The 26959-nt window shown below is 56.5% G+C and overlaps 4 protein-coding genes and 1 long non-coding RNA gene across 5 annotated transcripts in view; 3 read left to right on the forward strand and 2 right to left on the reverse strand.

Annotated features, from left to right (window-relative positions):
* The first annotated feature begins 67 nt into the window (after positions 1 to 67).
* LOC114067700 (fatty aldehyde dehydrogenase-like) lies at positions 68 to 1581 on the forward strand. Its single transcript, XM_027903304.1, has 3 exons — positions 68 to 353; positions 1079 to 1314; positions 1461 to 1581. Exons 1-3 carry the CDS (start codon positions 314 to 316, stop codon positions 1473 to 1475), a joined length of 291 nt encoding a protein of 96 aa, XP_027759105.1. The 5' UTR covers positions 68 to 313; the 3' UTR covers positions 1476 to 1581.
* An 884-nt stretch (positions 1582 to 2465) lies between these two features.
* Positions 2466 to 9628, reverse strand: LOC114067699 (multidrug and toxin extrusion protein 1-like). Its single transcript, XM_027903303.1, has 19 exons — positions 9363 to 9628; positions 8800 to 8882; positions 8302 to 8549; positions 8102 to 8203; positions 7849 to 7917; positions 7449 to 7597; positions 7303 to 7345; positions 7174 to 7218; positions 6694 to 6791; positions 6423 to 6520; positions 5771 to 5884; positions 5582 to 5649; positions 5214 to 5322; positions 4970 to 5045; positions 4821 to 4890; positions 4376 to 4508; positions 4015 to 4109; positions 3428 to 3575; positions 2466 to 3025 (listed from the first exon to the last, which is right to left on the reverse strand). Exons 3-19 carry the CDS (start codon positions 8500 to 8502, stop codon positions 2805 to 2807), a joined length of 1839 nt encoding a protein of 612 aa, XP_027759104.1. The 5' UTR covers positions 8503 to 8549; positions 8800 to 8882; positions 9363 to 9628; the 3' UTR covers positions 2466 to 2804.
* On the forward strand, positions 6449 to 8506 carry LOC114067701. The gene is made up of 4 exons (XR_003573450.1): positions 6449 to 6540; positions 6650 to 6950; positions 8054 to 8231; positions 8393 to 8506. It is a non-coding gene; the product is annotated as an uncharacterized LOC114067701 (long non-coding RNA).
* A 119-nt stretch (positions 9629 to 9747) lies between the features above and the next one.
* Positions 9748 to 18852, reverse strand: SLC47A1 (solute carrier family 47 member 1). The gene is made up of 17 exons (XM_027903320.1): positions 18748 to 18852; positions 16827 to 16928; positions 16242 to 16310; positions 15733 to 15881; positions 15531 to 15573; positions 15190 to 15234; positions 14722 to 14819; positions 14405 to 14502; positions 13960 to 14073; positions 13674 to 13741; positions 13302 to 13410; positions 12835 to 12910; positions 12485 to 12554; positions 11744 to 11876; positions 11313 to 11407; positions 11000 to 11081; positions 9748 to 10636 (listed from the first exon to the last, which is right to left on the reverse strand). The coding sequence occupies exons 1-17, from the start codon at positions 18850 to 18852 to the stop codon at positions 10362 to 10364; spliced, it is 1731 nt and encodes a 576-aa protein (XP_027759121.1). The 3' UTR covers positions 9748 to 10361.
* Positions 18853 to 24726: 5874 nt separating this feature from the next.
* Positions 24727 to 26959, forward strand: part of NXN (nucleoredoxin) — a 48568-nt gene continuing 46335 nt past the window's right edge. The window contains exon 1 of the mRNA XM_027903334.1: positions 24727 to 25044. Coding sequence (XP_027759135.1) covers positions 24727 to 25044 — 318 coding nt within the window. The remainder of the gene's footprint in view (positions 25045 to 26959) is intronic.

The following is a 26959-nucleotide window of genomic DNA, read 5'->3' on the forward strand; positions in this document are numbered from 1 at the left end:
AGGCTCTGGGTGGATGCACCTCTGCCTCTGACCTGTCCCACCGAGATGGAACCTTTTGAGGTCATGGCTGTTCCAGTCGGGCAGATCTTGTGCTTAAGTGATGTAAACTGGCCTCTCCCTCGGAACAAGGCACAGACTGTGCCCTGCACAGAGCGGGATGGAAGCACCAGCTTGAACCCTCCCTGCTCTGGGACATGGTGTTGTGTCCCATCTTGATTTCCCCTTGTTCTGTGCCATCTCCCATTCTGGGCAGCTGATCAGACGGGTGATATCGGAGACCTCCAGTGGTGGCGTGACAGGCAATGACGTCCTCATGCACTCCGTGGTTCCAGATCTGCCCTTCGGTGGTGTGGGTGAGTCCCTGCTCCACCCCCTGCCCCTGGATTCAGCCTCCCAGCAACATCCTCTGACCCATGTGCTGTTGTGCCCCTTTGGCAATTCAGGAACTTTCAGCTGCATTTTTCCCCATTAATGGGATTTTTTTTCTGTTATTTTCTCTTCGTAAAAAGGTTCATTAGTGTTTTGGTTTTTAGACCTCCTATCTTGAGAGAGGAAAACCCTCTGGCACATATGTGAGCTCTGGTTCTCCTGTGCTGAGGAGTGGGATGAAGTTGCCCGTGGCCGAGTGGCTGGCTGAGTTTCCACAGCCACTGTCAGGGTCCTGTAGCAGGGACAACCTGGCTGAGGTCTTGGTTGTTGCTGATGTCAGGGTGCTGAATGTCCTCCTCGTGTCCCACTCCTTGAAATCATAGATTCAGCTCCTCTTGTCACTGACCCCTGTGAAAATTCTGTGGGAGAGCCCTGGGAGGGTTGAGAACTGGTGCCATTAACCTTTCAGGGGTAGGTGCACACAACCAGCCTGAGCAGCAGTTCAAGACAGTGAGCAGGTCCTCACCTATTTCTGGGTAGTTAATAAAGCTGCTCTTTGCTTCTGTGCCCTGGGGGAGCAGAGCAGCTGCTCCAGGTGTGAGAAGCAACATGACCAAACTTTCCCCGTGTCCTGTGGGCTGTCAGACAGAACTGAAGAAACACAGGTGTCTCTGTACATGGTATGACCTGCCTGGGTTGTGTCCCTCAGGTAACAGCGGGATGGGAGCCTACCATGGCAGGTACAGCTTCGAGACCTTCTCCCACCGCCGCGCCTGCCTGATCAGGGACCTGAAGATGGAGGTTGTGAACAAACTGAGGTACCCACCTGGCAGCCAGGAGAAGGTGGATTTGGCCAGGTTCTTCCTCCTGAAGCATTGCAACCACAGCCGAGTGGGACAGTTCATCTTGGCCCTGCTGGGGGCTGTGAAAGCAGTGATGGGAAAGGTGGGCCTTGTGTCTCTGCTGTCCGTGTCAGTGTGTGCTCCCAGCTCTGTCCCCTGAGCCCCATCTGCCCTCAGCCTCCGTGGCCACGTTCCCCTGGGTTCTGTTCCCTCCCAGGGGGACTCATCCCTGTTTTTGTGCCTTTCCAGATATTCTCCCCTTGACGAGAGGGGTGATGGGCAGTCAGCAGCTTTCCAGCCCCAGAACCCACCACTCACTCCCTGCAGTCCTACTGCTGAACTTTTCTCTGCTGCAATTTCATTTCTTCCAAGGTAGAAGACAACAAAAAGTACCTAAAGCACAAGTACACCAAGCTCAAGGCTCCAGCTTCTGCTGCAGCAGGAATTTATCCAGACCTAGGCCACGGGTCATGCCTGAGCAGTGAGTGGCAGATGGAAGGAAACAGCATCCACCCTGCTTTGTAAACAGGAGCTTATCTAAAAACTCTTGGGAATGGGGGAGTGTTTGTCACAAGGGTACCTAAACAAAGCCAGTTGTTACTGAGCCTGTTATCTACTTAATGCCTGCCTGATTCCCATAGGAAGCTAACTCATTACAGCAATAAGCCCAGCAAATCGTGGGTGTCACTGCAGGGAACAGTCCAGGCTGCTTGTCCCCAGAGCAGAGGGAAGGATCCTGGAAGAACCTGCAGCATCCCATCCTTTATGGGACTCATGACCGAGTGGGTGATGCTCCTTGCGGGGAAATCACCCTTAGCCATCTAAGGTGTGCAAAGGGCACCTGAGTGACAGCAAAGGCTCTCTGAGCTGCAGCCACACTGTCCCAAGGACTCGAGGAGTGCCAGGAGTGCCACAACTGCACTGCTGCTGCACTGCTTCTGGGGCTGCTGGGGCAAAGACAGGGGCTTTGCTGCAACCAGAGTACCAGGTCAGGGATGTCCTCGGCCAGGGTGGCAGAGCAGCCAACCACCTCATCTGCAACTGAATTTCAGGTTTTTATTGGTTTTTAGGTAGTCTTTTACCTCTAAACTTGTAACTGAGAGCTGACCTTGACCCTTGCTGAATAAAACCTTTGTTTTACTGCAAAGGCCACCTGGGACAGGACAAGACCCACGTGTGCAGCCCCCAGCATCAGATGCTCCCTGCTCCAACCCCAGCCCGCCCTCAGCCTCCACCCAAAGGAGCCAGCCCAACTCCAGATGGGTTTATTCTTTATTGGGCCTTTGTCACGGAGCAGTCGTGTGAGCCGGGCCGTGCTCAGCTCTGGTTGGCTCTGCATGGGCTGGAGGGGGTCACCCACACGCTCAGTGTGCGTCAGGCAGCCCAGAGCAGCATTTTGGGTGTTGGAGCAGCCACAGGGCCCGTTCCCGAGCAATGTCTGAGCAGACGCTGCCAAACGCTGCCAGTGGCCCTTTGACTCCTGTGGGACAGTCCAGCGCTGAATTTTCTTGCCGGCTGGTCCGTGCTTTTAACATCTGTCCATCAGGAGGGGGCTTTCACCACAAAAACAAGTCCCCGGGTCCCTGGTGTGAGTCAGTGTTCGCTGGTCATCAGTTTTACGGCAACGCCGAGCGCGAGCACAGCGACGGCTGCGACCACCGCCAGCCCACGCCGGATGATCAGCCCCTTGGTGACCACAGGGGTGGCCCGAGAGGTGATGGCAGAAGTGGCTTCCTGGCTCTCCAGCTGGTTCGCCGAGCTCTCCCTCCTGGTGATGCCCATGAGCACGACGTCGTTCTGCGCATCCACGCCCGCTGCAAGGAGAAGGGGACAGCGTGTCTGGGGGCTTTGGGGAGATCAAGGGGTTTCTTGTGAGGGTTTTGTCAGAGGGCTGAAAGCAGGTTACAAGCAGCCCAGAGTGTGGAGATCTCCAGCTTTTTAACAGAGCTTTGGTAGGACCTGGTGTCTGCAAGGTGAGAACTGCCCAGGGTGCCCAGAGGTCGCCCCTCCACCAACTTGCTGCACCCTGCCCAGCCTGCAGTTGTAATTACTGTTCTCTCAGTAACTGAGGGCATCACCAGCACTGCACTGCACCCCCCTTTTGTGGGTATGTTCCTGTCTTATGTGAATCCCTGGGGACACTTCCTGGACCCAAACCCTGCACTGCACACAGTGCCCAGCAACCCCATCCCACCATGCCCAGCTCCTGGCCATACCAACACTCCCCAGCACCGCTCTGGCAGGGAGGTAAGTGTGGGGCTGGGGGGCTGATCCCACATCAGGGGGAAGCTCCTTGCAGGAGGGTTCAGGGCTCAGGTTTGGCTCCTCAGGTGGTGGCTGGGTCACTCCTGCACGGCGCTGAGCCTGGGGAGGGAACGCGCTGGGTTTAGGCGGCGGCACGTGCTGTGGGCAATCCCCACCGAGCAAAGCCAACGCGTTGCCTCTTGTGGGGTTCAGCTCCAGGGAGACCCCAGAGCTGTTGGGGCACAGGGTGACACTCAGGGCTGAAGGGCTGAGTGCTCTGTGCTTCATGTCCCCCAGCCAGAGGTGGCACCAGGTGGTGGCAGCAGGGGAGCAGATGGGGCAGGAGGGAAACCTTGAGGCCTCTGAGTGCATATGCAGGAGGGAGCTGAACACAGGGGTGTAAGTCATGGGAGCGCTGGGTTTAACTCAGGGCACTGGAGGACAGTGCAGGCCATGAGACTGAGCCCGTGCTGCTGTTGTCTGACCCCAGTGCAATCACAGCCAAGGCACTGAGGACCTTCCTGCTGGCGGGGCACAGTGTTGGCAGTGCCTGGATTACCTTCTCAGCTGCTTTCTTCCAGTCCATGCGGGAGATGTGGACGAGGAAGCAGGTGGAGAGGATGAAGACGCAGACCAGCATGCTGAGCCACAGGCCTGCAGAGGGCATGCCGGTGTCAGCTGGGGTAAACCCAGCAGAGACAGCATCCCGGGACAGCAGGTCAAGGACAGGGATGGCACCAAGGTCAGCAGGGACAGAGGGAAGGGGTGGTCATGGGTGCCTGTTGCAGGAACCAGCTCAGCCCAGCCTGCTGTGCCCTGTCCCCAGGCAGATCTGAGGCAGGGTCATGGTGAGCCATCAGTGGAGCTGGGGGGGGAGCTGCAGGTACCCATGGGGGATTTGGGGGCCCAGGGGTCAGTACCTATGACGCCGATCCTGGCCACGAAGAGCAGCACAGCTGCCAGGGGCATGCCCACACCATAGTAGCACACGGCGTTGAGGATGGCTCCGAATTTCTGCTTCCCGATGCCTCTGAGCACCCCTGCACAGGCACCCTGCAGGGAGAGGGAGAGGGGCTGGGGCAGGGGCTGCCAGCTCGGCTCAACTCAGGGCTCTGCTGCTGCCTGCAGATGAACCAGCTCCCCACCTCTGCCCGTTATTTCTGTGTCCCTGCCCAGTCCTGTGGGTAACCATCTCTTTATACAACTCTAATTTTCTAAGGAAATGATCCTGGGATCCCTGCAGGGTCCTGGTGTGGGCACCAGTGCTCACCTGCAGCCTGAGGGACCCTCGACCCACTGACCCACGATGCTGCTGCTCAGCACCAAGGTCCCCTAAGGAAAACAGCAGTATTCCCTGGGACTTACAGTCATGGCTTCAAACAGGTGGAAGACAACATAGACAGGCATGACCCACGCCACCAAGTCAACAATCTCCCTGGGGGCAGAGAAAAGGCACTTGATCACTTTTGGGAACTGAGCTCTGTGCACTGAGGCCGGGAGCCGGGGACACTCACTTGTCCTGGGTGAAGATGTATCCCAGCACGTTCTTGGCAGAGACTAAAACGATCCCCACGGCTATGCAGAGCGCCCCTGGAAACAGAGCAAAGTGCTGAGCCCAGCCTGGCCATGATGCAGAGCTGCTGAAGGGAGACAGCGGTGGGAGAAGTGGCAGGCAAAGGACTTCAAATGCTCCCTTGGTCCCTGCTCTGCCTGGAAGGAGCCCGGAGGCAGAGGCTTCCCAGCATGTTGTGGACTGACCTGTGCAGAGCAGGCTGGTGGTGGAGGATCTCTTGGCCGTCTCGAAGTCTCCAGCACCCAGAGCGTTCCCCACCTGCACACTGGCAGCTGTGCCCAGCCCCAGAGGGATCTGAAACCACAAGGCTGAGGCTTGTGTGTGTGTCTGGATAACTGGGCTGTCACAGTGACAGCGGAGTAACGACCCAGCAGAGAGGGGGACAGAGTTCAGGGTTTGATTTGAGGCATCTGTACAGGAGGGATAGGCAGGAGCAGGGAGAGGCTTAGTGCAGAGGGGGAAGATGGAGCTTTGCTGGAGCTGATTTCTGCTGTGCCTGTCTCGGGATGGTCCCCATGGAGCCCTGATCTCTAATAATAACCCCAGTCCTTACCATGAAAGCAACGACAGACACCTCATAGATGATGGACTGGGCAGAGAGTTCGACGACGCTCAGCAGGCCTGGGGAGAGGAAGGTGGCCAGTGCTGGCTGTGGGTGCGCAGGGGAGAGCTGCTCTCAGCCCCTGCAGCTGCTGCAGGCGCTGCTCTGGGTCACCTCCCAGCAGCTCCCCTCTCCACTGACCTATCAAGAAGCTCCCGATCTCGTAGGTCCACCACTCAATGCACATCATGAGCATGCTGGGGATGGCCAGGGAGGTGAAGCTGTCCCACTCCAGCAGGCATTCGGTGGACCAGCCTGCAGAGAGGAGAAACATCACCCAATGGATGGCCAGAATGGACACCTGTTACATCCTGGAGTGCACCTGAGGCAGCTAGAGCTGCCATTCCTGTTCACAAGGCAAAGCTCCTCAGCTCCACAGGACCTCCAGCAGCAGAGCTGCACCTCCGTTCTCTCTGATGTTGTCCGGTGGGCCACAGGGCAGTGCAGCCCTCAGCCCACCCCTCCCAGAGCAGAGTGCCTAAGGACAACCTCCTGCTTACGCCCGTGCTCATCCGGCTTCGGGGCTGAACCCTTCGGAGCCTCAGCAGGAAGTTTCATTTCTCCAGAATTAATGTTTAGTGGCCGGCACGGACCCTGCCAGCGCTCGTGCGTGACGTGCTGCCACCCAAGCAGCTCCGTGGTACCCGGGGCGTGCGGGGCTGGGTTAATATTTCACCACCGGGACAAACAGAGTTTGTCTTCTGTCAGGAACGCTTGATGGAAGTGCTGGAAGTTTTATGGACACTCGGGTAAAGCGTGAGCCAGAGGGAGCGAGGGAAGGGGATGCCCTCACCTCCCCAGGTCTTCACGTGGAGTTTCCTGCCTATGATGTACAGGAACAAGAAGATGGCTTGCGAGTACTGAGCGACGGTGTTGGACCAGGCAGATCCCCTGCAGAGGAAGCGAGAAAGGTCGTCTCCATCCTGCTTTTGTGCCTCCCTGGCCTCAGGGTGCTGGGACGGGACGTTCCGCCATGCCCCTCTGAGCAGCAGATGCTCGGTGTTCCCTTGCCGTTGGCAGGCGCCGCGTTGTCCGCCTCCCCGGGACACGGGGGTGCCACTCACGTGATGCCGAAGTGGAACACGTAGAGGAAGATGCAGTTTGCCACCACGTTGACGACGTTGCCGATGACCCCGCTCAGCACCAGCGGCCACATGATCATCTGCAGAGAAGAGGAGACGGGGCCACAGCGCCTTCACAAAGGCTCCGGGAGGGAGGTGAGAAGGTCCCCACCAGCCCCCCACCCCGGGCTCAGCGCCTTTCCCAGACAAAAAATAAACTTCCAGTGGTGTTGCCTGCTTGGGAAATGAATGTGTTGGAGGTAAATCCCTGATGTGGAGGTAAATCCCTGATGAAGGGAGTTGGATGGATACACCTGGCTGTGGGGTGGGGTGATCTACAGGGTCAGAGCTGTTTTGGGGCACCTGGGCAGTGGTGGAGACATATGCTGCCTCCTCATCTGGAATGGTGAGCATGGAAACCCCCGGGTTCATGGTGGAAGGGAACCAGGGCTGGTTCATGGGTGTGAGAACTTGAGGACCTACCTGGTTCTGCAGGTATCTTGCCTCCAGGTTATACAGAAACACCGCCTGCAAAGGAAATTGGTGGATGAGATGAGCCAGTGCTGGGCAGTAGGAGTGGGGTGGCATCGGGGGCGCCCACAGGGGACTCACCGGGAGAGCAGGGACAAACGCCATCACGTAGCGCTGGGTTAACCTGGGGGCACACAGAGCAGGGTTAGGGAGAGGCAGGGCCGTGGCCACCCTCCTCTCAGCCCCACCATGCTGGGGAGGGACAAGGGGCCATGGGACAGCCTGACCTGGAGACCTCGGGGTCCTGCCGGATGAGGAGCATTAACTGCTCGATGTTGATGAGGATGGCACAGCAAGGGAAGCAGCAGAGGAGGATGATGATGGTGGCACGCTGCAGGATCACCCCCACCCGCAGCAGGTTCTTGCTGCCATAGGTCTGCAGGGCAAGAGGGCAGAGGTGAAGTCAGCTGGTGCTGGGGGATAGGGACCCCACAGAGCACGGAGCAGCCCTGACCGCCCTGGAGACCGCCCAGGGAGGATTTGGAGCGTGGATCTCCCTGTTACGGGATTGCTACCCAGGGACAAGCTTTCCCAGCTCACAGGAGCAACCAGGGCTCCGTGGAGCATCATCAGCTGATGCTGGAAACCCCCATGTCCCCAGGACAAGCTCCAGCACGTCTTACCCACCTGAGATATCAAGGTGTCACACGCCGAAGTCAGACCATAACCTACAGAGATGGCAGTAACATTTATAACCTGGGAATGGGAGTTAAGAAAACAAAGAGTGAAGGCGAGAATTTAAGACTTACAGGTAGGGAGAGGGGTTAAAAGGAAAAGGGGGAGTCTGAAATCTCCCGTCCTTTTCTGCTGCCATTCCAATATCCCATCCCAGTGTCACTGGGGTGGGGGGGAGTTCATGCCTGGCACCGGGAATGCTTACAGCGATGGCCAGCGTGACGGAGGCCAGCTCAACCTTGCCCAGGTGACCACAGAATATGGAGCTAACAAGGTGTATCAGGAAGATCAGCAGCTGGATCAGGATCTAAGCACAGAGGAGAGGAGAGGCGAAGGTTAGTGACAGAGGTGAGCAGAGCGAGTGGTTGTGCTGGGGTGGGGGGGTCTCTCCTCCCAGGTCTTTACCAGCGGCCCCGCCAGCACCAGCAGCTTCTTCAGGTCCTCCCAGAAGTTTTCCGGGACCAGGCGTTGAATCCAGTGGCCTTTCTTCTCGCAGCTCCCGGGTGGGAGGTTGTCCTGGCCAGAGGCCACTGCCTCACCGTTCTCCTCGGGGAGGTTCTCTGTCTTCGTGCTGCCATTCTCCCCAGGAAGGTTCTCCGGCTTCATGCTGCCGCTCTGCCAGGGCAGTGGAACAACCCCTCCCTCCGCGCTCTGTTAAACCACGGTGGGGTGAGCAATGTGTAACCACGGTGGGGTGAACTTCAGCCGGGGCCGGATGAGCCGGCCACACGTTCCCTGCCGCTGATGGTAAGTGCGGGCAGTGGGTCAGGGCAGGGCACGGAGCTGGGGAGCCCAGTGAGGGTGCTGGCAGCACAGTGGAGCCCAGCAAGGCACTTACTGCCTGCCCTGAGCCAGCACAGGGGCTGAGCCATCCCAAACCTGCCCTGCGAGCCCTCGTACCTTCTCTCCTGCTTCACCACAGCTCTGCCGGCCGGTGGGCTGGAGGGTCGTCCTCCTCTTCCAGCAGCGATGGAGGATTCTTGGATCTGTGTGCGGTCTCTGGTGAGCTGCTGCCGCAGTGGTGGGGCCGCTGTCTCGGCCCCTCTCATCGCAGTGGCCAAGACAAGCCGGCCCCCTTGGCTCCAGCTGTCGGCCTGGCACAGCCCCACCGTGTCGGGTTTCACTGGCACAGCTCCCCTCGGCCAAATATAGTGTCCTTGGCCCACGGGGAAGGCAGGCAGAGGGAGCTGCTGCTGCAGCTCAGACCTGCTCCTGCGTGGAGCGGGAGGTGGGCTGGGGTAGCTCATGGGGCACAGTGAGACCTCCCATCCCAAACCTACTGGGATTCTGAGCAGGGCAGTCTGCCACAACAGCCCCACAGCTGGGAAGAGGCCCTGGGTGTTGGGGGTGATGGCAGTTTCAAGCTCGTTTACATCAAACGTTTTCATTCCCAGCCCCACAGGTCACCAGCACCCCGAGCCAGGATGACAGGGAGGAGCCATTCATCTGCTTTACACAGGATTTACCTTCGAGGGCCCGGCATGTGCCACCTCTCAGTCACTCAGCTGCAGGTAAGAGCCTGGGACAGGGCCAGAGGGACTCAGTGCTGAGGGCAGGCAGGGATGGGGGGTTTGCATTATGACGTATGGCAGTTCTTTGACGGTTCTCTGATGGAGGGCTGTGCAACACATCCACCCTCATCCCTGGCGCTCAACGGTGCAGAAAGCAATTGAGGAGCACAAACCCTGCTTTTGTACCCGAGGGGAGCAGAGTGATGACACTACACCCAGAGCCAGCCCCAAACCTCAGGGCCAAAAGCCTGAGGCTGCTGTCAGGCTGCACAAACCAGACCCGTGTCTTTCCTCTTAACAGCACAGTCATGCCAATGACCAGGGTCATGCACACACCACGTTAAACAGCCCAACATTTACTCAGAAAACTTTATTGTATCAAAATCCCACCTTACAAAAGTGCAAAGAAGAGTTGCTTTAGGCCCTGTGCCTGCCCCGCCACGGGGGCAGTGGGGCCAGGGGCCAGCAGCCAGCACCCAAACAGCAGCCAGACATCTTCCAGCTGAATCCACCTTGCCCTGCGCTGCCACGGCAGCTGCGAGTGGGCTCTGCCACGGCAAGATGCTGGCACAGGCCAGGAAACTGTGCTGTGGGCAGCAGGAGCCTCTGCCATTAGCAAATGATAGGGAGAAATGCCCTCAGGGACAGGACAGCAGCAAAAGGACCCTGTCTCCTTCCAGGGTCAGCCCCAGGATATGCTCCCACCCATCATGAGTGACATCCCAGTGCAATGCAGGAGAGGAACCGGCTCTCAAGCACTTTTTTTTCCCCAGGTGCCACATCCTCACCCCCTCTAAGAACTCTGAGCGTGGGATAAAACATCGTGAGTGAACCAGAAACTGAGCAAAGGGACTTTTTGTCAAGAAGCGAGGGGAAATTCCTTCCCCGCACCATCCTCCTGGGACACCACCACGTGCCCTCCTGCTCTGTGCACACTCCCCAGCGTCACTGGCTCTAGCCATTGCCAGTCAGGAGCCGGACCAGGATGCCCACCAGCAGGACAGCCACAGCAGCAGCAGCAGCCAGCACACGGCGCAGGATCAGGGCCCTCCACACCCCGGCAGGAGGAGCAGCGAGAACAACAACAGGCTCCTCCTGTGCGATGAGCTCGTGGTCAGGTTGCCTCTCGCCCACCACGATGTTTTCAGGCAAGGCCACGGTGTCCACAGTGTCCACGGTGTCCACAGTGTCCACAGTGTCCACGGTGTCCGTGTCAACAGAGGTGTAATCTGTGTGACAGAGAGGCCAGCGCTGCAGGGAAGCCGAGCTGCCAAGTCAGGGGCTTCCAGCCTGATGCTACACAAGGGCCAGTGACAGTCCTGGGGGTCCTTTTCCAAGGCTTGGGACACTGGGACATGCCCCAGCAAAGTGAGGCAGACACGGGTTGGCAGCCCAGGCTCTTCCCTGGAGCAGCCAGCACAGCAACAGAGTACCCTGTCACTAAGTGCAGACCTGGGACCAGCACCAGGCACTGTGCTCTTTCCAGCCATCTGAGCCTGCAGGACAGACACGGCTGCCACGACTGGGAAGGAAAGGAAGGGGCTGGGTGGAGAATTTGGGCTCCCACCCCGGTGTCAGGCCCGGTTACATACCCACAGCAGATGTTTTGTTAGCAGCTGTGCCACTGGAGTTCACGTCTTCCAGTTGTACTTTTGTTCCAGCTCGGACTTGAGCCTAAAAACACAGAGAAGAGTTGCTCTTCTCAGGGCAAGGCTGTCCTGCCCAGCCCAGAAAACTCTCCACTCTCCCAAGACAAGCATGCTCAGCACCAAATGGCTCCTCTGCTACAGGAGAAGGACAGATCCCAGTTCACTTCTGCCTCTTCCCAGAGGGCTGTTGCGTTGTACTGGACAGCAACTCACCCAGCACCTTTCAGGTGTTACCAGAGAGAAGAACAGGCCTCACCTCCTCTGCAGCTTTCTTCCAGTCCATGCGGATGACAAAAGCCAAGAAGGAAAGGGCTTGCACAGAGATGCAAACGATCATCCCAACCCACAGACCTGAAGAAATGGGAAATTACTTCAGGGAGGGCTCGAGAAAAACTTGCCCTTGTCAGCTACTGCCACAACGCTCAGGGACCTCAGCGGGGTCACAATATTGCCCCGTGTCCAACCCAGCCTTGATGGGAAAGGAAACACCTCCTGGGGGAGCTGGGAGCAAGCCTGGATTTACTGGGACATCTCAGCCCCCATTTGATGGGGGGTCTCAGCGCCTGCCCCAAACACATCAGCGTGCAATCCAGCCCTGCTGATCCACAGGAGGACCCAGGCACGAGTTCCAGGGCTGGGCCTTTGCTCGAGGCAGCTCATACAGCGGTAGGTGGAGGACACACGTACCCAACACCCCCATCTTGGCCGCAAACATCAGTGAGATGCCGACGGGCAGGCCCACGGTGTAATATCCGACGGCGTTGGCGATGGCACCCAGCTTCTGCTTCCCAGTGCCCCGCAGCACTCCCCCGCAGGTCGCCTAAGGAGGGCAGGCAGACACATCCCTGTCAGGTGCCACCACAGCAGACCTGGGGCCTGGCACAGCCCTGGGAACAGGGGAACCCACAGCACTGAACTGCAAAGCCAGGAGGGAGCAAAGCCACGTCCCAGAGCACCCAGCGTGGGGCTCCTGTTGCTCCAGCTGCCGACGCCAACAGGCACGCCAGCAGCTCCCACAGAGCTTTCCACGCTGCCCAGCTCCCTCTGCCTGGGACACGACAGGAGGAAACAGGTCAGAATTACTACCTAATGAGTTTATGAGCACTGCCAGTACACTGGGAGCACACGGTATCTCTGAACACCCAGCTGTTCCCAGATACCCACTTTGTGCCGCTTTGATAAGCCAGTAAAAATCTGGAGCCTTGCCAGGGGAAAAGAGGACGAAAAACTGGGTTGTTTGCAGCGATGCCAAGGGACAACTACAAGCACAGGGGACACCGAGGTACCACAGGCAGCTGCTTTGACAGCTTATCAGTTGGCTTCTCTGCACCATTTGAACAGGTCAAGAGTGAGCTACAGGCAGCTTTGCACCCTCCATGGCACCCCAGCCTGCAGGGAGAAATCACTTCCACATGCTGGAATACTCACTGCTGTTGCATCAAGCAAGTGGAACGGACCAAAGATGAGCATCACTTTGGACACCAAGGTAACGATCTCCCTGTTGGGAAGATGTATGTGCTGATCAGGGGGAAGCAGCACCAAGGACTCTGGTTCCCTCAGCCAGCTGCAAAGGCTGGTCCCAGTTCCCTGATCCCAGCCTGCTACCATGGTAGTGCCCCAGTGGCAGAAACATCTGTGCTTCCAGGCAACAGGGAGGAACCTTTGGGAACATGTTTGCCAGGTGGGGGTTTGTGAACTCTTATCTGTCAGCAGCTTCTGGGATATGAATAACACCCTCCAAGAAGGTAACAATACTCAAGAGAAAGCTGTTAACGCACTTGTCATTGGTGAAGATGTATCCCACCACGCCCCTCAGGCTCCCCAGTAACGTTGCAACCAGCACAGCAAAAACTCCTGAAAAGAAAAAGGGATTAGTCACATTGCTTCAAGGGCAGCATGTCCTGCTCCTGACCCAGGCCCAGACCTCAAAGGCTTCACGTGGTGGGGATTGGACTTGGCTGACCTCCAAGTGATACTGAAGCAGAGGACAAGTCTGTTTTCCTCATGCTCTCCCCAGATACTCCCCCTGCCTTCTGCAGGGGGAGGGCAGAACTCTAAATTGCAGTTTTAACTCCCAAAGCCTTTGCACCAGGCTCGTAACAGTGAAGAGGAGTCAGGATCTTGCCCTGCCTGAGGGGTCCAAACAAGTGGGGTTTGGGTTCCCATGGGGGGTCCCCAGCCCTGTGAGAACTGAACCATTTGCTGATAAATGCCCTTCATTCCCCTCTGCAGGACCTGAGCTCACCTGTGCACAGCAGTGCAGTGATGCAGGAGGTCTTGGCTTGCACCACATCCCCCGATCCCAAGGCATTGCCCACCCTGACACTCGCAGCCACGCTGAAGCCCAGAGGCACCTGAGTAGCAGGAGACAAGAGGAGGTGAGTGGCAGCAGAGCCTGCAGCAATTTTATTCTTCCCCAGAGGGGAATTTGGGACACACTGGTGTGGCTGCAGTAAAGGGATTTTCCATCTGCAGCGCACCCTGGATGTGCGGCTGCGTGGCAGGTCTGAGAGGCATCAGACCCGCCTGGTACTGCCCCCTGTTCCCACCTCAGCATTGCTCCACAGTTTGGAGGCTGCTCCCAGGCTGTTTGGGGTTTCCTACAACCAGCCCTTACCATGTAGGCAGCACAGGAGAGCTCGTAGATGACAGACTGTGCACCCAACTCCACCACACTGATCAGCCCTGGAAAAGATTCATCATCAAACAACCTCCTTTGTTTGCTGACGAGGAGGCAGAGACTACAGATGGGAACACCTGCAGTGTCCTGCAGACCCAGTCCTGTAGGTGAGGAGGCTGCTGGCAGGAGGAGCTCTGGGGACACAGTCAAGAAGCAGCCACCAAAGCAGGCACAGCTGGAAGGCAGCCTGTTGAACCACAGGGGAAAGAGGATTTGGACTCACCAGCCAAGAAGCTCCCGATCTCAAAGGTCCACCACTCAATGCACATCATGAGCATGCCAGGCACTGCCAGCCAGATGAAGGAGCCCCAGTCCAGGAGGCAGTCCCTGCTCCAACCTGCAACAAGGAGGTGAAGCAAAATGAACACGTTCCCCCTCTCCACCCCCAAAACGGGAACCATATGCTCTTCTGGACACTCTCAGAGGACAACCACCGCTGCAGCTCACAGGACACCTGCCTAGGATTGCTGCTGTGCCATGCTGCCTTCCTGAGACAGGATGTTAAACAAGAATGTATTTGGAGCTACAGTAAAGGCCTTGAGGGCATGACTTTAGCATCTTCCCACTGTGAGGGGGCAACAATCCCTTTGTCAGGTGCTGCTGACAGTGCCAAATTCCCAGGGCCAGACATTCTGAAGGTATTGTGAAGGATTAAACTATGACAGTACCTCCCCAGGTCTTCACATGGATCTTCTTCCACCACATGTAAAGGAAGAGGAAGGTGGCCTGGGTGTACTGAGAAATAGTGTTTGCCCACGCAGAGCCCCTGCAGAGAGAGGCAGGTAGGTTACAAGTGACATCCTTCCCAACCTCCTCAGCTACAGCAGGAGAGACCCGGTGGGAGCCACACAAGCCTTGCTCCCTCCAGCCTTGTCTTTGCTGGCTGGTTGTCTCAGGGCAGAGGGTGGCAGAACCGGGCACCCAGGACAACCACCCAGCCCTGAGCACACAGGGAGAGACTGTGACCACCCCTGCTCACGCTTACACCATGCCCAGCTTCAGTGCATAGAGGAAGAAGGCGTTCATGGCCACGTTGAGGACGTTGGCTGCAATCCCGGTCAACACCTGAGGCATGATGATCGCCTGGAAGCCAAGGAGGGGGCTTTGGAATTTGCTGCCCAAGCCCCATCCAGTGAACACAAGGGAGACCTTCAGCAGTGCCCAAGGAGAAAGCCAAGAAGGCAGCTCCTGTTCCAGGTAAGGCTGGGCCGTGTTAGACATGCAGAAGGTGACGTGCAGGGCTTAGGAGCTGGGAGGTAGCCACGGGGAAATGGAGCCAGCTAAGGGTGGTTCCTGTGAGCTCCCACGGGGCCAGCTGGGGGGATTGTGCATCACACATTCCTCAGCCCAGCTCTCCCAAGAACAGGATGAAGTGTTGGATGATCCCCAACTTTATCCATGTTCCTGGGAATACCTTTGTTGTACAGCCCAGAACTGGCTGGTTATACAGTACCTGACTTAGCAGATATCTTGACAGCAGCTGGTACAGAAACGTCGCCTGCAAGAATCAGGATTCAGTCCATCATCAGATCGTGGCTCAACAACCATTGAACACTGACAGACCAGTCCCCCCACCACCTTCTCGGGGTGCCCCAGCTCATGTCCACCAACATCCCCCCCAGTGTCTACCACCACTTATGTGGCCACAGCAAAAGCCTTTGCACAGGAAGATCAGAGACCCTTGGCAGAGGAAGATCAAGCTCCCTCCTGTGAGCCACACAACAAAGGCTCTCCCTCCTTTCCTTGATGTTACCAAGGGACACAGAGCTTCTAACAGCTTTAGCAGAGACTCACAGGAAGTGCTGGAATAAAGATCATCACGTAGACCTGAGTCAACCTGGAAAGAGAGTTGTTTCCCCAGTTGATATTACAGCAAAGCAAGAGCCAAGCCAAACAGTGTTGTGCTCGAGCTCCAGAGAGGCTTGATTTCAACACTACAGAGCAACCCACCCACAGCAAAAAGCCCGATCCAGAAGGGCTGGATCTCACCCCTGACCTGGAGACCTCGGGGTCCTGTCTGATGAGCAGGAGGATTTGCTCAGTGTTGACGAAGAGTGCCCAGCAAGGGAAGCAGCACAGCAGCAGGATGAGGGTGCCCCGCTGCAGGATGGTGCCCACCTGCTTCAGGTTCCTGCTGCCGTACGTCTGAGTGAGGAGAGAGAGGACCAAGGCGGGTGTCACAGGGAGCCAAAGGGTCTGGGCAAACTCTTAGGGCAACAACAGGCTGATTAAATGCATTTCCCACGCCCTGCAGTGGTGAATGCCAGGCTGGCTGGGTATCACTGGCCTTCAGGTGGATTGCACATCCCTTTGCTACCCAAAGGGACCCATGGATCCCCAGGGGAGCTTCAAGGAGGGAGCAGGCTCCAGCCAGGGTGTCTGTAACCCTCTTCTGTCTGGAAGCTGCCACCCCCCTGCTCTTTGTGCCCAGATCACACTGCACAGGAGGCGAGACAGCACCAGGTAAACCCCATCAGGCACAGGAAAGGGGGAGCTGCCACTGACCTGTGTCATCAGGGTGTCACACGCTGAGGCTAAACCAGACCCGATGGAGACGCCCGTCACGTTGATAACCTGGAGGAGAGACAGGAATCCTGGCCCAGAGCACTGAGTCCCTCCCAGCTGGGTGGGTAGACAGTTCTGCTACAAGTTTTTGGGAAGTTTCCAGCCCTTCTCTATTTCTCAGAATAACAAATCTTGTTAACTCAATAGCCTCTTCTCCCCTCTGCTGGGGAAATGGATCCTCTAGGAAGGGACGAGTACCTAAAGGACCACAAACAGTGCTGCTCCCGGCCACATGCTCAGGTTTGGTGGGTCCAGAGAGCTGGTCAGAGGCTCCAGCTCCCTGCCCAGGTGCTGGCCTTGCACTGGCACAGGCACTGCCTGCTCAGCTCCCCTCTCCTGCCTGCGCTCAGGGCAAAAGGAAGAACAGTTTGGTGGGTGTGATGTCTGTGTTGCATCAGGCTGTGCTGATGCACAGGGCCGTAACACGTATGTTCCTATGGGTTTGGGGTTTTTTCTCCCTTTTTTTTTTTTTTTAATACCTAATTTGTGTGTTTTAAATCTGAGGGGAACTGGAGTGATACGTACGGACACAGCCAGTGTCACGGCATCCAGCTCAGCTTTCCCCAGGTGGCCACAGAAGATGGAGCTGACCACGCTGATCAGGAACCCCAGCAGCTGGGAGAGGAACTAGGATGAGAGGAGAAGGAAATGGTGAGTCCAGGAGCCGGACTATGAATAGTCAGGTTTCCTGGTGTTTTGGTCTATGCCTCCAGGCCAGGGCTCTGCTGTCCTGGGAACCTGTCCCTTCTTGCCAACACTGCTGGGGCATGGGAGGCAGCTCTGGGACTCACCCAGGCTCTCAGTGGCTTTGTGTTTCAAAGCAGACATCTACCTGCCCTGGGGTATTTTGGTGTTTTACACAGCCAGTCTGCCAGATGACCTCATTTACGGGAGGCTTAACAGCTTCACTAGAAATCCTCTTTCCCAAGGATGAAGGTTGCACAGAGAGGAAAAATAAAACATCCCAATGCTTTTTTCACATTTGCGTGCGTCTGTGGAAAACTATCCTCCAAAACCACAACATCCTCTCCTTCTGGAGATACGCCAAGGCCAGTCTGTGTGTTCCTCTCCAGGGCCTACAGCAAAGTGTAATGATGCTGCAGCAGAGATTACATTCCAAACCTCATTTTCCCTTGGCAAGAGGATGTCCCCTCTACAGGCGTGCAGGGCACAGAGCTGTGGTACAGCTCAAACCAGATGGCGGGTGTTAGAGATGTTTATACCCACTGATGGGTGGGTACAACTGGAAACCAAGCCCAGGGTCTGCTTGTGCTTCTTCCCACCCAGCAGTTGGCAAGCCAAGAGCCCAGCACCACTGGAGAACCAGCTCTGGGGGGGTCAGAGGAAGAGCAGAACAAACCCTTCCTCTCTGAAGACCTCCCACCTCTGCCTGCAGGTGCAGTCCTGCTGCAGGCCCGGGCATGCTGGACCTGCTGCTGTGAGTAATCCCCACAGGAGGGTCCGGTCTGCGTCTCCACAATCATCCCAGCACAGGGTTTGACATGAAATGATCATTAACCAACGGCAGCTGCAGGTTTGGGTTTGAGGTTGTCTGTGCAGGTGGAAGAACAGGCTGTGCCGCAGGTGGGACGGTTGAGGGGACTGAGGGGGCTTCTTGTGTTCAGCTACAGAAACTGAAACCAGTCTGTACTTCCCCTGCTCACTGATCTCAGCGAGTCAGTGCTTTGATGTCAGGGAGGGTATCTCTGAGAAGTTTAGCCGTTGGCAGTTATTTACCAGATAAAGCAGAAGGTTAAAAGCACAAAATTTTACGCACAGTTGATTCAGACAGGGGCTGTTGGTGCGTGTTTCCCCTTGGTGCTGTGTTTCCCTTTGCAGAAGCCTCTGCAAAATGTGCTCAGCACTGTCTGTGCTGACTACCAGAGTGTGCATCTCCCTCCAAAGGGTGCATCAGCCTCCAGTTCCAGTCCGGGAAGGACTTCAGGACAGCGAGTGATAAGGTACCTTTGCACCCAGAGCCTGCTGCAAGGAGTTGACGCTAAGCGGAGAGATTGGTTTGTCACCCACGAGTAACGTGGCAGTGCCGGGGCTGCAGATTTGGTCCACAGAGCAGTTTAACAGTTTATCCCCCACACACCCCGATCCCACGGTTTCTGGGGCTCCTGGGCGCCAGCCAAGGCACCAAGAGTGGCGTTTTAACCTTGGCTGTGCATGCAGCAGCCACGGACGGACCAGGCTGGCCCCGGCGCGGGCGAGGGGGGCATATCCCCGGTCGCGGAGCCGTGTCCGGAGGCTGAGGAGAGCCAGGCTCATCCCCGGGATCAGCCGGGCCCGCCGGTCTCTCTGCTCCGCATCCCTCCGGGCGCTGCCCGGCTCCCATGTGGCCGAGCCCCCTCCGCGATCCCCGGCCCAGCACCTCCGGTGGGAGGGCCACCCGCGTGTCCCCCGCGTGTCCCCCGCGTTCCCTCCCCGCCCCGGCTCTCACCACGGGCCCCGCCAGCCGGGCCAGCTCGCAGCACTCCCGCCGTGTGCCCGCGGGCAGGAGGCGCCGGGCGCCCCGCAGGCACCGCGCTGCCGCCCCCGCCGCCATGCACCGACCGCCGCACGGGCACCGCCCGGCCCCGCCGCCCGCCTTATGGGCACGGCCGGGGCCGCCTCCCGCCCGCGGGGCCGCGGCGCGGTGGGCGGTGCGGTGAGGCTCGGCACGGCACGGCACGGCTCGGCACGGCACGGCAGGGTCATGTCCGCGATCCGGCTCAGGGCAGGGAAGTTCCGCCGACTGGGAGTGGGACCGTGGTGTCCCCCCCCTTCTCCGCGCTCTGCCCACGTGTGCGGGGATAGGGACTCGCCACTCGCACGCACGCACGTGTTGGCCAGAGCCGGAGCGCACCGTGGGGTTTTGGGGACACTCCCGTGCAGGGGCCGTGGGCCGTGAGCTGGAGACCCCCTGTTTGTGTTGGTGCAGGGTTTGGGGACCTGCTGCGCGGGGAGAAGGCCCCCCCTCCCCCCCGTTTGCTCACCGACAGCTGCAGCTCTCCCGCTAATCGGCTGTGGGATGGGGACCCTCTGAGGAGACCACACACGTGTTGGCCAGGGGTGCACCAGTGGTCCAGAGACCCCCAGGTGATGGCTATGGACTGGGGACCTCCTTGTGGGGTGATGGCTTAGGACCCCCTACGTGCTGGCTGTGAGTTCCAACGCAGGGGTCTCTCAAAGGCAGGGATATCTGAGCACAGATGCTCCCGGACCAAAGGAATGTCCCCTCTGCCACGTGTGTCATGGTAACAGTGGGGACAGCTGGCTCTGGCCCTTTCCTCCATCCACCCACCAGTACCCCATGAGCAGGGTGACCTGGGATTACCCCCCCAGTCCACGGATTCCCACCCAGCATGCCGGTGCCCAGTGGTGTAGATCCTGTGGAGATTGGAATGGCTGGGCTGGGGTGGCCGTGTTTGCCCAGCACTTGGCAAGAAGGACGTTTTGGTTTGGGTGGGAGCTTGGGTTGTTACAGGAGTGAAATTCTACCTAAGTGCAGGTGCTTGTAACCAAGTAGCTGTAACCAAGTAGCTATTGCTAATGCACGGAAAATTACAGTGGAAAGTGGGGCTCGATTTTCCAGCTGTTTAAATGCTGCCCTGTTGCCTTATAGCTGTGGTGTCACCACCCAGAAATGTAAAGTCTTGTTAATGTTTCACTTTTCCCCTTGTTCCTTCAGATACGATGTGACATCATGAAAAGTTATATAGTAATAGTGGTGAGTCATAGCCACAGTAATTTTGATTTTATGTGCCAGGATGAAATCGGGATATTTCAGGACAAGAGAGTGCTCCTCTCCACGATCCTTCCTTCCCCTGCGGCCAGCAGAGCAGCAGGTATTGGCTGCATGTTCCAGAGGTGTGCTGACTGTGGGATGGTGCTGCAAGGGCAGCTATGAAGAAACAGCAGTAGTTATCAGCAAATGGTGTGTCCTGGCTGGTGGTGTGACTGTCACTAGCCCGGCTGTGAGATGGCCAGAGTGTTCCTGAGGCGCTGTTATCTCCTGTGGAGGCAGTGGGAAGTGATAAGGCTCAGATTCATGGTCCCTCAACAAGCAGCGCAAGTGTGAGTCCCTTTGAAGTTTACTGGTGACCCCGCTGAGATCAATACCCTGGGCTGGCAAAGAGTGGGGACAGAATCAGGCAGAGATCCGGGGAAAAGGACTTTGAAAATAGAAAGCTATGTCTTTGCAAGCTCAGGGGAGAAATGTTACCTCCCAGTCCCAGGAGCCAGGTCCTGGGCTAGTCCCCAGAGAGCCAAACACACACACAGAAGGGCTGTGATTGAAATCCCTCTCCTTGTGCTTTGCTGCTGCTGTTTGAAACCAACTCTGTTTGCTTTCAGAAGTGCTGTTTTGTGTTTCTGTGGTGACATGTGAATCCCAGCGTTGCTGGGAAGCAGCAGAACGGGCACCCCAGGACCTGATCTGATGTACCCTGAGGCCTCCCCCATCACTGGCAGGACAGACTTGGTGCTGGCTCAGCCTGCCCCCTCTCTGACGGGCCTGTGAGCTGCTGAGGGGGATGTGGACCTGTGCAAACTGCCAGGCTGAGCCCTGCCCAGGCGCTGGATGGCCCCACATTCACCCCTTCTTCTTCCTGTGACGGGGACAAGGACCTTGCCAGCTGCCCGACAGGATCCAGTGGGGCTCATCTGCTGGAGCCCCCAGACGATGAGGAGGTTCAAAGGTAGCACAGGCTGCGCTCAGCAGTCCGGATATTAACAGGGTTGCAACACCAGTCAGAAGAATTTGAAGGGTCAAATTCCGCCGGAGTGTAACATGGTTGAACTCGGTTGTTTTAGAGCTTTGGCGAATCTGGAGCAGCGTTTTGGAAGGGTGATACCTTAACACAGACCTGTTTAAAGGAGTTAATGTGTGACTGCCCCCAAACCAGCCGGAGCAGGCAGATGGCTTGCCCTGCTGGAGCTGGTTTTGGCAGCTGGGACCCCGTGCAGTTCTCAGCGATGCCGATGTGAATCCAGAAGAAAGCAGCAGAGAGCAGAAGGATTGCAGTTGGCTTGCATCATCTGCAGAGCAAGATTAGCCCTTTTTTTATTGCAGATTCCCAGAAGATGGCTACCCTGGGCTTTCTCTGGATATGTATGTCCGTATTCTGAAGTGTAGCCAACATCCTGCTACTAAAATAAACCCCACAAATGCACCATGTCTGGAACCATCGTGATTAAGAGCTACCAAATAAGAAAATAGTCAGGACACAATGGATTTATGTCAAACACTGAGCTGTTTGAAGTGTGTCCCTTTCCTTTAAGAGACCCTACTGCTGGCTGATGTTCAGATGCCACAGAAAATCCGCTCCCCTCTGTGCAGTGTGGAATTCAGGATACAGCTAAATTAAACACTAAAGAGCCTGTGTCTCCAAAGTATAATTAATATTCAATAATGTCGAAAAACATACTTTCAAAAAACATAATGTCTAATAATGTTTTAAACAACCACTAATTTTTGGCAGGGGCAGTCACATAAACAGGACTGTTTGCACCATTATTTGTCCCAGCTTGCTGGAACAGGCGCACTTCTGTAAGAAGAGTTAGAGAGAAGCTCGAAAATGGTGTTGACAGTGGATGGAACTTGTCAAGAAGGCAGTTGCCTCTTTAAAACCAAAGCAGTGAGAAGCGTGGCATCTCCCTGGCACCCTACAGCCTTGCAGGGCCTGTGTTCCTCTCTGCTGTTGGGAAATAGGGGTTTTCTTTGATGGCTTCTTTTACGCTGCAGCTTTAGGGTAACCCAGCTGTTTGAACACAGCCCCGAGCACACCTTTCTTTTCTACTTTTTGCTGCCATGATTGATTTGCTCAAGCTGATGATTGTGTATCCCCCAGCTCGCTGTCATTGGTGCTGGGCAGAAGCCACAAAGCCGGATGAGCTCGGAATCACAGAATCATTTAGGTTGGAAAAGCCCTCCGAGAGCGAGTCCAGCCACTAACTCAGCACTGCCAGGTTACCAAGTGTCTGTGATCGCCACATCCACGTGGTTTTTGAACACTTCCAGGGATGAAGAACACTTCACCTCTGCCTGGGCAGCCTGTGTCGGGGCTGGACAACCCTTTTGGTGAAGAATTTTTTCCCAAATGCCCAACCGAGACCTCTCGGGGACGTTTCCTCTTGTGCTATCGCTTGTCACCTGGGAGAAGAGACTGCCCCCCACACCTGGCTACAATTTGTTTCCAGGTAGTTGTGTAGCGCGATAAGGTCCCCCCTGAGCCACCTTTTTCTCCATGCTGAGCCCTCCCCGGTCCCTCCCCGGTCCCCGGGTGGCTCGTGCGCGGTGTCCCCGGCAGGTGGCACTGGAGCCCCGCAGGTCCCTCCAGGCGCTCCCGCAGCACCGGGAGCAGCACCGAGGACGGGAGGGGATGGAGGGGAGGGGGAATCCGGATCCCCTTTTCCAGCCGTTCTTGTCTCCGCCCCTCGGGCTCAGCTCTTTGACCCTGCCTCGTTCCGTGAGTATCTGTATTTTTCCGTGCCGACAAGGCGTCGGGTGTTTATTGAAAATCCGGGGGGAAATCACAGTATTTCCCAAATATGGTACAAATATATGCCAAATATTTGGCAAATTCGTGTAGAATGTTTGGCAAATACTTTGGAAAAATGTTTGCTAAGTAGTGAAAAATGCAATATATACTAGTCAAAGGGGATGCAATATGAAAAAAACAGTACCCAGAAAAGAGGAATAGGAGTCAGAAAAATGCAGATGGGCACTATATAGACAAGAAACTGCTTATTAAAAGCCCCGGAATGTTGTCTTGACTTTCTAATTCCAATGTCTCAAGTTGGTTCTCAAATGGGTAACCTGAATCCATGATTTTGCTGTGGAACCAGCACCTGGGCAGACACTCAGCCACTCACCATGGTGTAACCTCAGTTCAGTCACACCTCACCTTGTGACATTGTTCAGTGATAACTGCTGTTTCCTTCTTTTATTCTATTGTTCATTAAGAGAGAGAAATGCTTTTAACTTGTTCTGTATTTCAGGGCATCTTCCTCCAGCTTTGTTCACTAAAGATGGGGCCAGACATGTTAACTGCGGTCATAAATATTATTTTTACAGGAGAATATTTATCTTGGTTGGTCGAGTTCAGGGCTGCAGACTTAAAAAACAGCTTCCCTGCCCTGAAGAGCCCAGATACTTAATTAAGGCAGATAAGGCAGGACAAATAAAAACAAGACAAAACTCCTCTTGCTTTGAACCACCTCTAGGGAGCAGGTCTTGGCAAAAGAAAAGAGGGACTGTAAAGCTGTAATAATAATAATAATAATGATGATGATAATTAATTGTATTTATAAAGCGTCCCCCAATGGCTCTGGATGCTACACAACGATTTTAAATACAACTGAAAGCAGCAATCATTTGGAGAAGCCAAATAAAGAAGGGCTATAAAAATAAAGGTGTTTTTTACAGTAGATAGGAAGGTTTCAGTGTGCTGGTTTGGGGCTCTCCTGCAGCCATGGACACGCGGCCGTCAGTCAGAAGCAGCTGAGGATCCCGCAGTGAATTTTGCAGGCTTGCAGATTGCAGACTTTTGATTGCAAAGAGCAAATAATACATTTTACAGCCTGGTTTGCATGTCACCGTCTCTGCTTTATTTCCTTTCTGTACCCCAGCCAGCCAGACGGTGTAACTCAACGCAGCCCAATTTACATTTATACTTCTGGATTGGCTTGCACGTTTGAGTTCGCCCTCATTTGTTAGGGGTAAACATGTATTTATGTTAGATTTGGGAAACAAAGAATGGAAACACTTGTTCTGCGGGCTTTGGGAGGGCTGGTCCCACCTTCGCTGGTACATGGGGCCAGCGGGATGCCACAGCATGGTTTGGGTTGGAAGGGACCTTATTGTTCCACCCTCCTACCATGGGGCGGGAGATCTTTCACTAGAGCAGGTTGCTCAGAGCCACATCCAGCCTTCCAGGGATGGGGCATCCACAGCTTCTCTGGGCAACCTGTGCCAGCGCCTCACCACCCTCACAGGGGAGAGAATTTCTCTCCAGTATCCAATCTCCCCCTGCCCTCTGCCAGTGTGAAGCCATTCCGCGTTGTCCTGTCACCCCATACCCTTGTCCAAGACAGTTTCCATCTCCCTTAGAGCCGCTTTGGGCGCTGGGAGGGGGGTCGGGAGCGGGGTCGGGACCGGTGCGGGGGAGCCGGTAGTGAAGGAGGGGTTGGAGGGGGCAGAAGCGGGGCTGGGGGAGCGGGATGACGGGGCCGTGAGGGGTGCGAGGGGGAGTCGTGAACGGTGCCGAGGGCAGCGGTGTCGGTGCCGGTGTCGGTGGCCAGGCCGGGCCGGGCCGGGCCGGGGCGGCGCTGCCCGGGGCGGGGGCGGGCGCGGGGCCGCGCGGCGCAGCAGCGCCCCCTGGCGGGTCGGGGCGTGCTCGGGCGGCGGGCGCGGAGCGCGGTGCGGGAGCGGAGCGGGATGGCGGGCGCGCTCACCGACCTGCTGGGAGAGGTGCTGGTGGCCGCGGACGGCGAGGAGGTGGCCGTGTCGGCGCTGGCCGCCCGCGGGGTGTCCCTGGTGGGGCTCTACTTCGGCTGCAGCCTCGGCGGCCCCTGCGCGCAGCTCGGCGCCAGCCTGGCCGCCTTCTACGGGCGCTTCAGGGGGGAGGCGGCGGCGGCCGGCGGGCAGCGCCTGGAGATCGTGTTCGTGTCGGCCGAGCAGGAGCAGCAGCAGTGGCAGGAGGCGGTGCGGGCCATGCCCTGGCTGGCGCTGCCCTTCGCCGACAAGCACCGCAAGGTGAGACCCGCGGCCGGGCGGGGGGCGCGCCCCGGGCTTTGTCTGGGGGCGGGGGGCGCCTTCCAGAAAGTTCCCCCGGGAGCAGGGGACGGGGTGTCGGCTGCTGTCCCGCGGGGCGACAACGCCTCGCCGGGCTGCTGCGGGGCCTGGGGAGCCGCAGCGCTGGGGGAGCCCCGCAGGCTCCGTCCCGCACGGGTCGGGGGGGCAGGAAGCCCTGGCTGGCTGCGGGCCGTGGCTTTTCGGGGGTGGTCGCACCCGCTGGCCTCGAGGGGTCCCGCAGAAGAGCGCGGCTGAGGGCGAGGCGTGAGCGGAGCGGCTCCTGCGAGCCCGGGCACGGCACCGCTCAGGTGGAAACCGGAGCTCGGCGTGGGCAAGGGAACGCGGGTGCCCCGAGTGGGTCCGGGCACGGAAAGGGGCTGTGGCCTCCAGCAGCCCGTGGGAGGACACGCGGTGGTTTGAGGAGCGAGCGAGCCCGGCTCGGCTGGGAGCTGCTGGCGAAGCTGCCCGGCCAGTTTGTGGGGATTGGGGTTCGTCGCTCTCGTTCTCGCACTCGGTGCGTTCAAATACTCTGCGAGATACAGCCTCTCATCTGGAGAGTTCAATCAGAGAGGCACATAATGGACAAAAAAAAAACACTGTAAGACCCCAGGCAGGGCGGGGTGTGAGGGACAGGGAGGCACAAGGCTGAACCTCCAGTTCGCAATGAGCTCGCAACGTTTGTAGTCCAAAAAAAAAAAAAAATCCTCTTTACAAATCTAATCTCTGCAAGCAATTGAGCAAGAATTAAAAAGATGGTGCCCCACAGTGCCATTTCTAAACATCTTTCCAGCGAGGGATTGTGGCTGCTGGTGTGGAAGCAGCGGGCAGGCTTTGGTTTGGCTTTGGTGAGACGCGTTCTCTGCTTCAGCGGGGTTGGGGTAACGCTGGTACCTGCGGGGCTGGGGGCGGCTGAACCCCCTCAGGCATCCCCTGCGTTTGGATGCTGCGAGGCTATCTTGGGATGGGAGGGGTGACTTCTTCCTGAATGGATCTCCGAACCCCGCTCTGCCAGCACTTTGCTCTGTTCTTTAGGCAAAGGAGTCATTTAAGGAAAAGTTGGCTGTCTCTGGCAGCGCTGAGTGATGTCCCTGCTGCTGAGAAGTAGCTTTGAAACTCGGATTTGGCTTTTTTTTTGCCTCGTTTGCTGCAGGTTTTTGTCACTAAGCCCCCAGTTCTTTAAAAGGTCTCACGTGTTTAGTGCCATGCACCTGGATGATGATGATGCTGCCAAAGGGCCCCAGTTTGCCCCTTTGAAGTCCAGACACTTCTAACTGGGAGCTTGCCCGAGTGGTTGGGATCTGAGATCAGTTTCACTAATCAGAAGAGCTGCAACAGAAGCTTCGTCCTTCAGAGACATTACAGTTTAATTCAGGTTTCTTTAAAACCAAACCATCTTCCTACAGGGACATGAAAAGACTGTGGTTCCAATTAGTAGCTTGCTATTTCCCTACTGAACATTTTAGATTACTTGGATGGTGGGACTTTTGCTTGCCATATTTGCTTTAAAAATTCCGCTGCCACGCAGTTAAATGGTTGGGAAATTGTAGAAGTGGAAGGTGGCATTAATTTTACATGCTGGCCAGTGCTTCCATCTATTAGATTGCAAGAAAACATGAAATAAAAAGATTATGGGGTCTTAAACTCATATTCCAAGAAGCCCTGAGTTAAATTCAGGATTATTTTTGTGTGGAGTGTAAAGTAATTGAAGCTTGTGCTGTATATTTTCAAAACTAAGCAGATGTGATGTGGCTTTGGAGGAAGCTTAATCTACGGATAACAGAGAACCTATTTGTAAGTTGTAAGGGCAATTATGTCAGGATATCAGATTTCTAAACAGGAGATTTATAACCTGCAGCTCAGGCAGTTAGAAGTTTCC

The sequence above is a fragment of the Empidonax traillii genome, unplaced genomic scaffold (genome assembly GCF_003031625.1).
Source record: "Empidonax traillii isolate 1590-97213 ecotype Southwest subspecies unplaced genomic scaffold, ASM303162v1 scaffold957:size654520, whole genome shotgun sequence".
Lineage (NCBI taxonomy): Eukaryota > Metazoa > Chordata > Aves > Passeriformes > Tyrannidae > Empidonax > Empidonax traillii.

Coding starts and splice junctions, on each gene's coding strand:
- LOC114067699 (XM_027903303.1), bottom strand. CDS start 8,502: ATGAAGCCGGAGAACCTTCCTGGGGAGAATGGCAGCACGAAGACAGAG. Junction 7,346..7,448: donor CAGGACCCCGAGGTCTCCAG/GTCAGGCTGTCC, acceptor GTGTGCCCCCAG/GTTAACCCAGCGCTACGTGA. Junction 3,026..3,427: donor AGCGGTGCTGGGGAGTGTTG/GTATGGCCAGGA, acceptor TTCTCCTTGCAG/CGGGCGTGGATGCGCAGAAC.
- LOC114067700 (XM_027903304.1), top strand. CDS start 314: ATGCACTCCGTGGTTCCAGATCTGCCCTTCGGTGGTGTGG. Junction 354..1,078: donor TCTGCCCTTCGGTGGTGTGG/GTGAGTCCCTGC, acceptor TGTGTCCCTCAG/GTAACAGCGGGATGGGAGCC.
- SLC47A1 (XM_027903320.1), bottom strand. CDS start 18,852: ATGGCGGCGGGGGCGGCAGCGCGGTGCCTGCGGGGCGCCCGGCGCCTC. Junction 12,555..12,834: donor TACATCTTCACCAATGACAA/GTGCGTTAACAG, acceptor TCTTCCCAACAG/GGAGATCGTTACCTTGGTGT. Junction 11,877..12,484: donor ACTTGCTTGATGCAACAGCA/GTGAGTATTCCA, acceptor TGCCCTCCTTAG/GCGACCTGCGGGGGAGTGCT.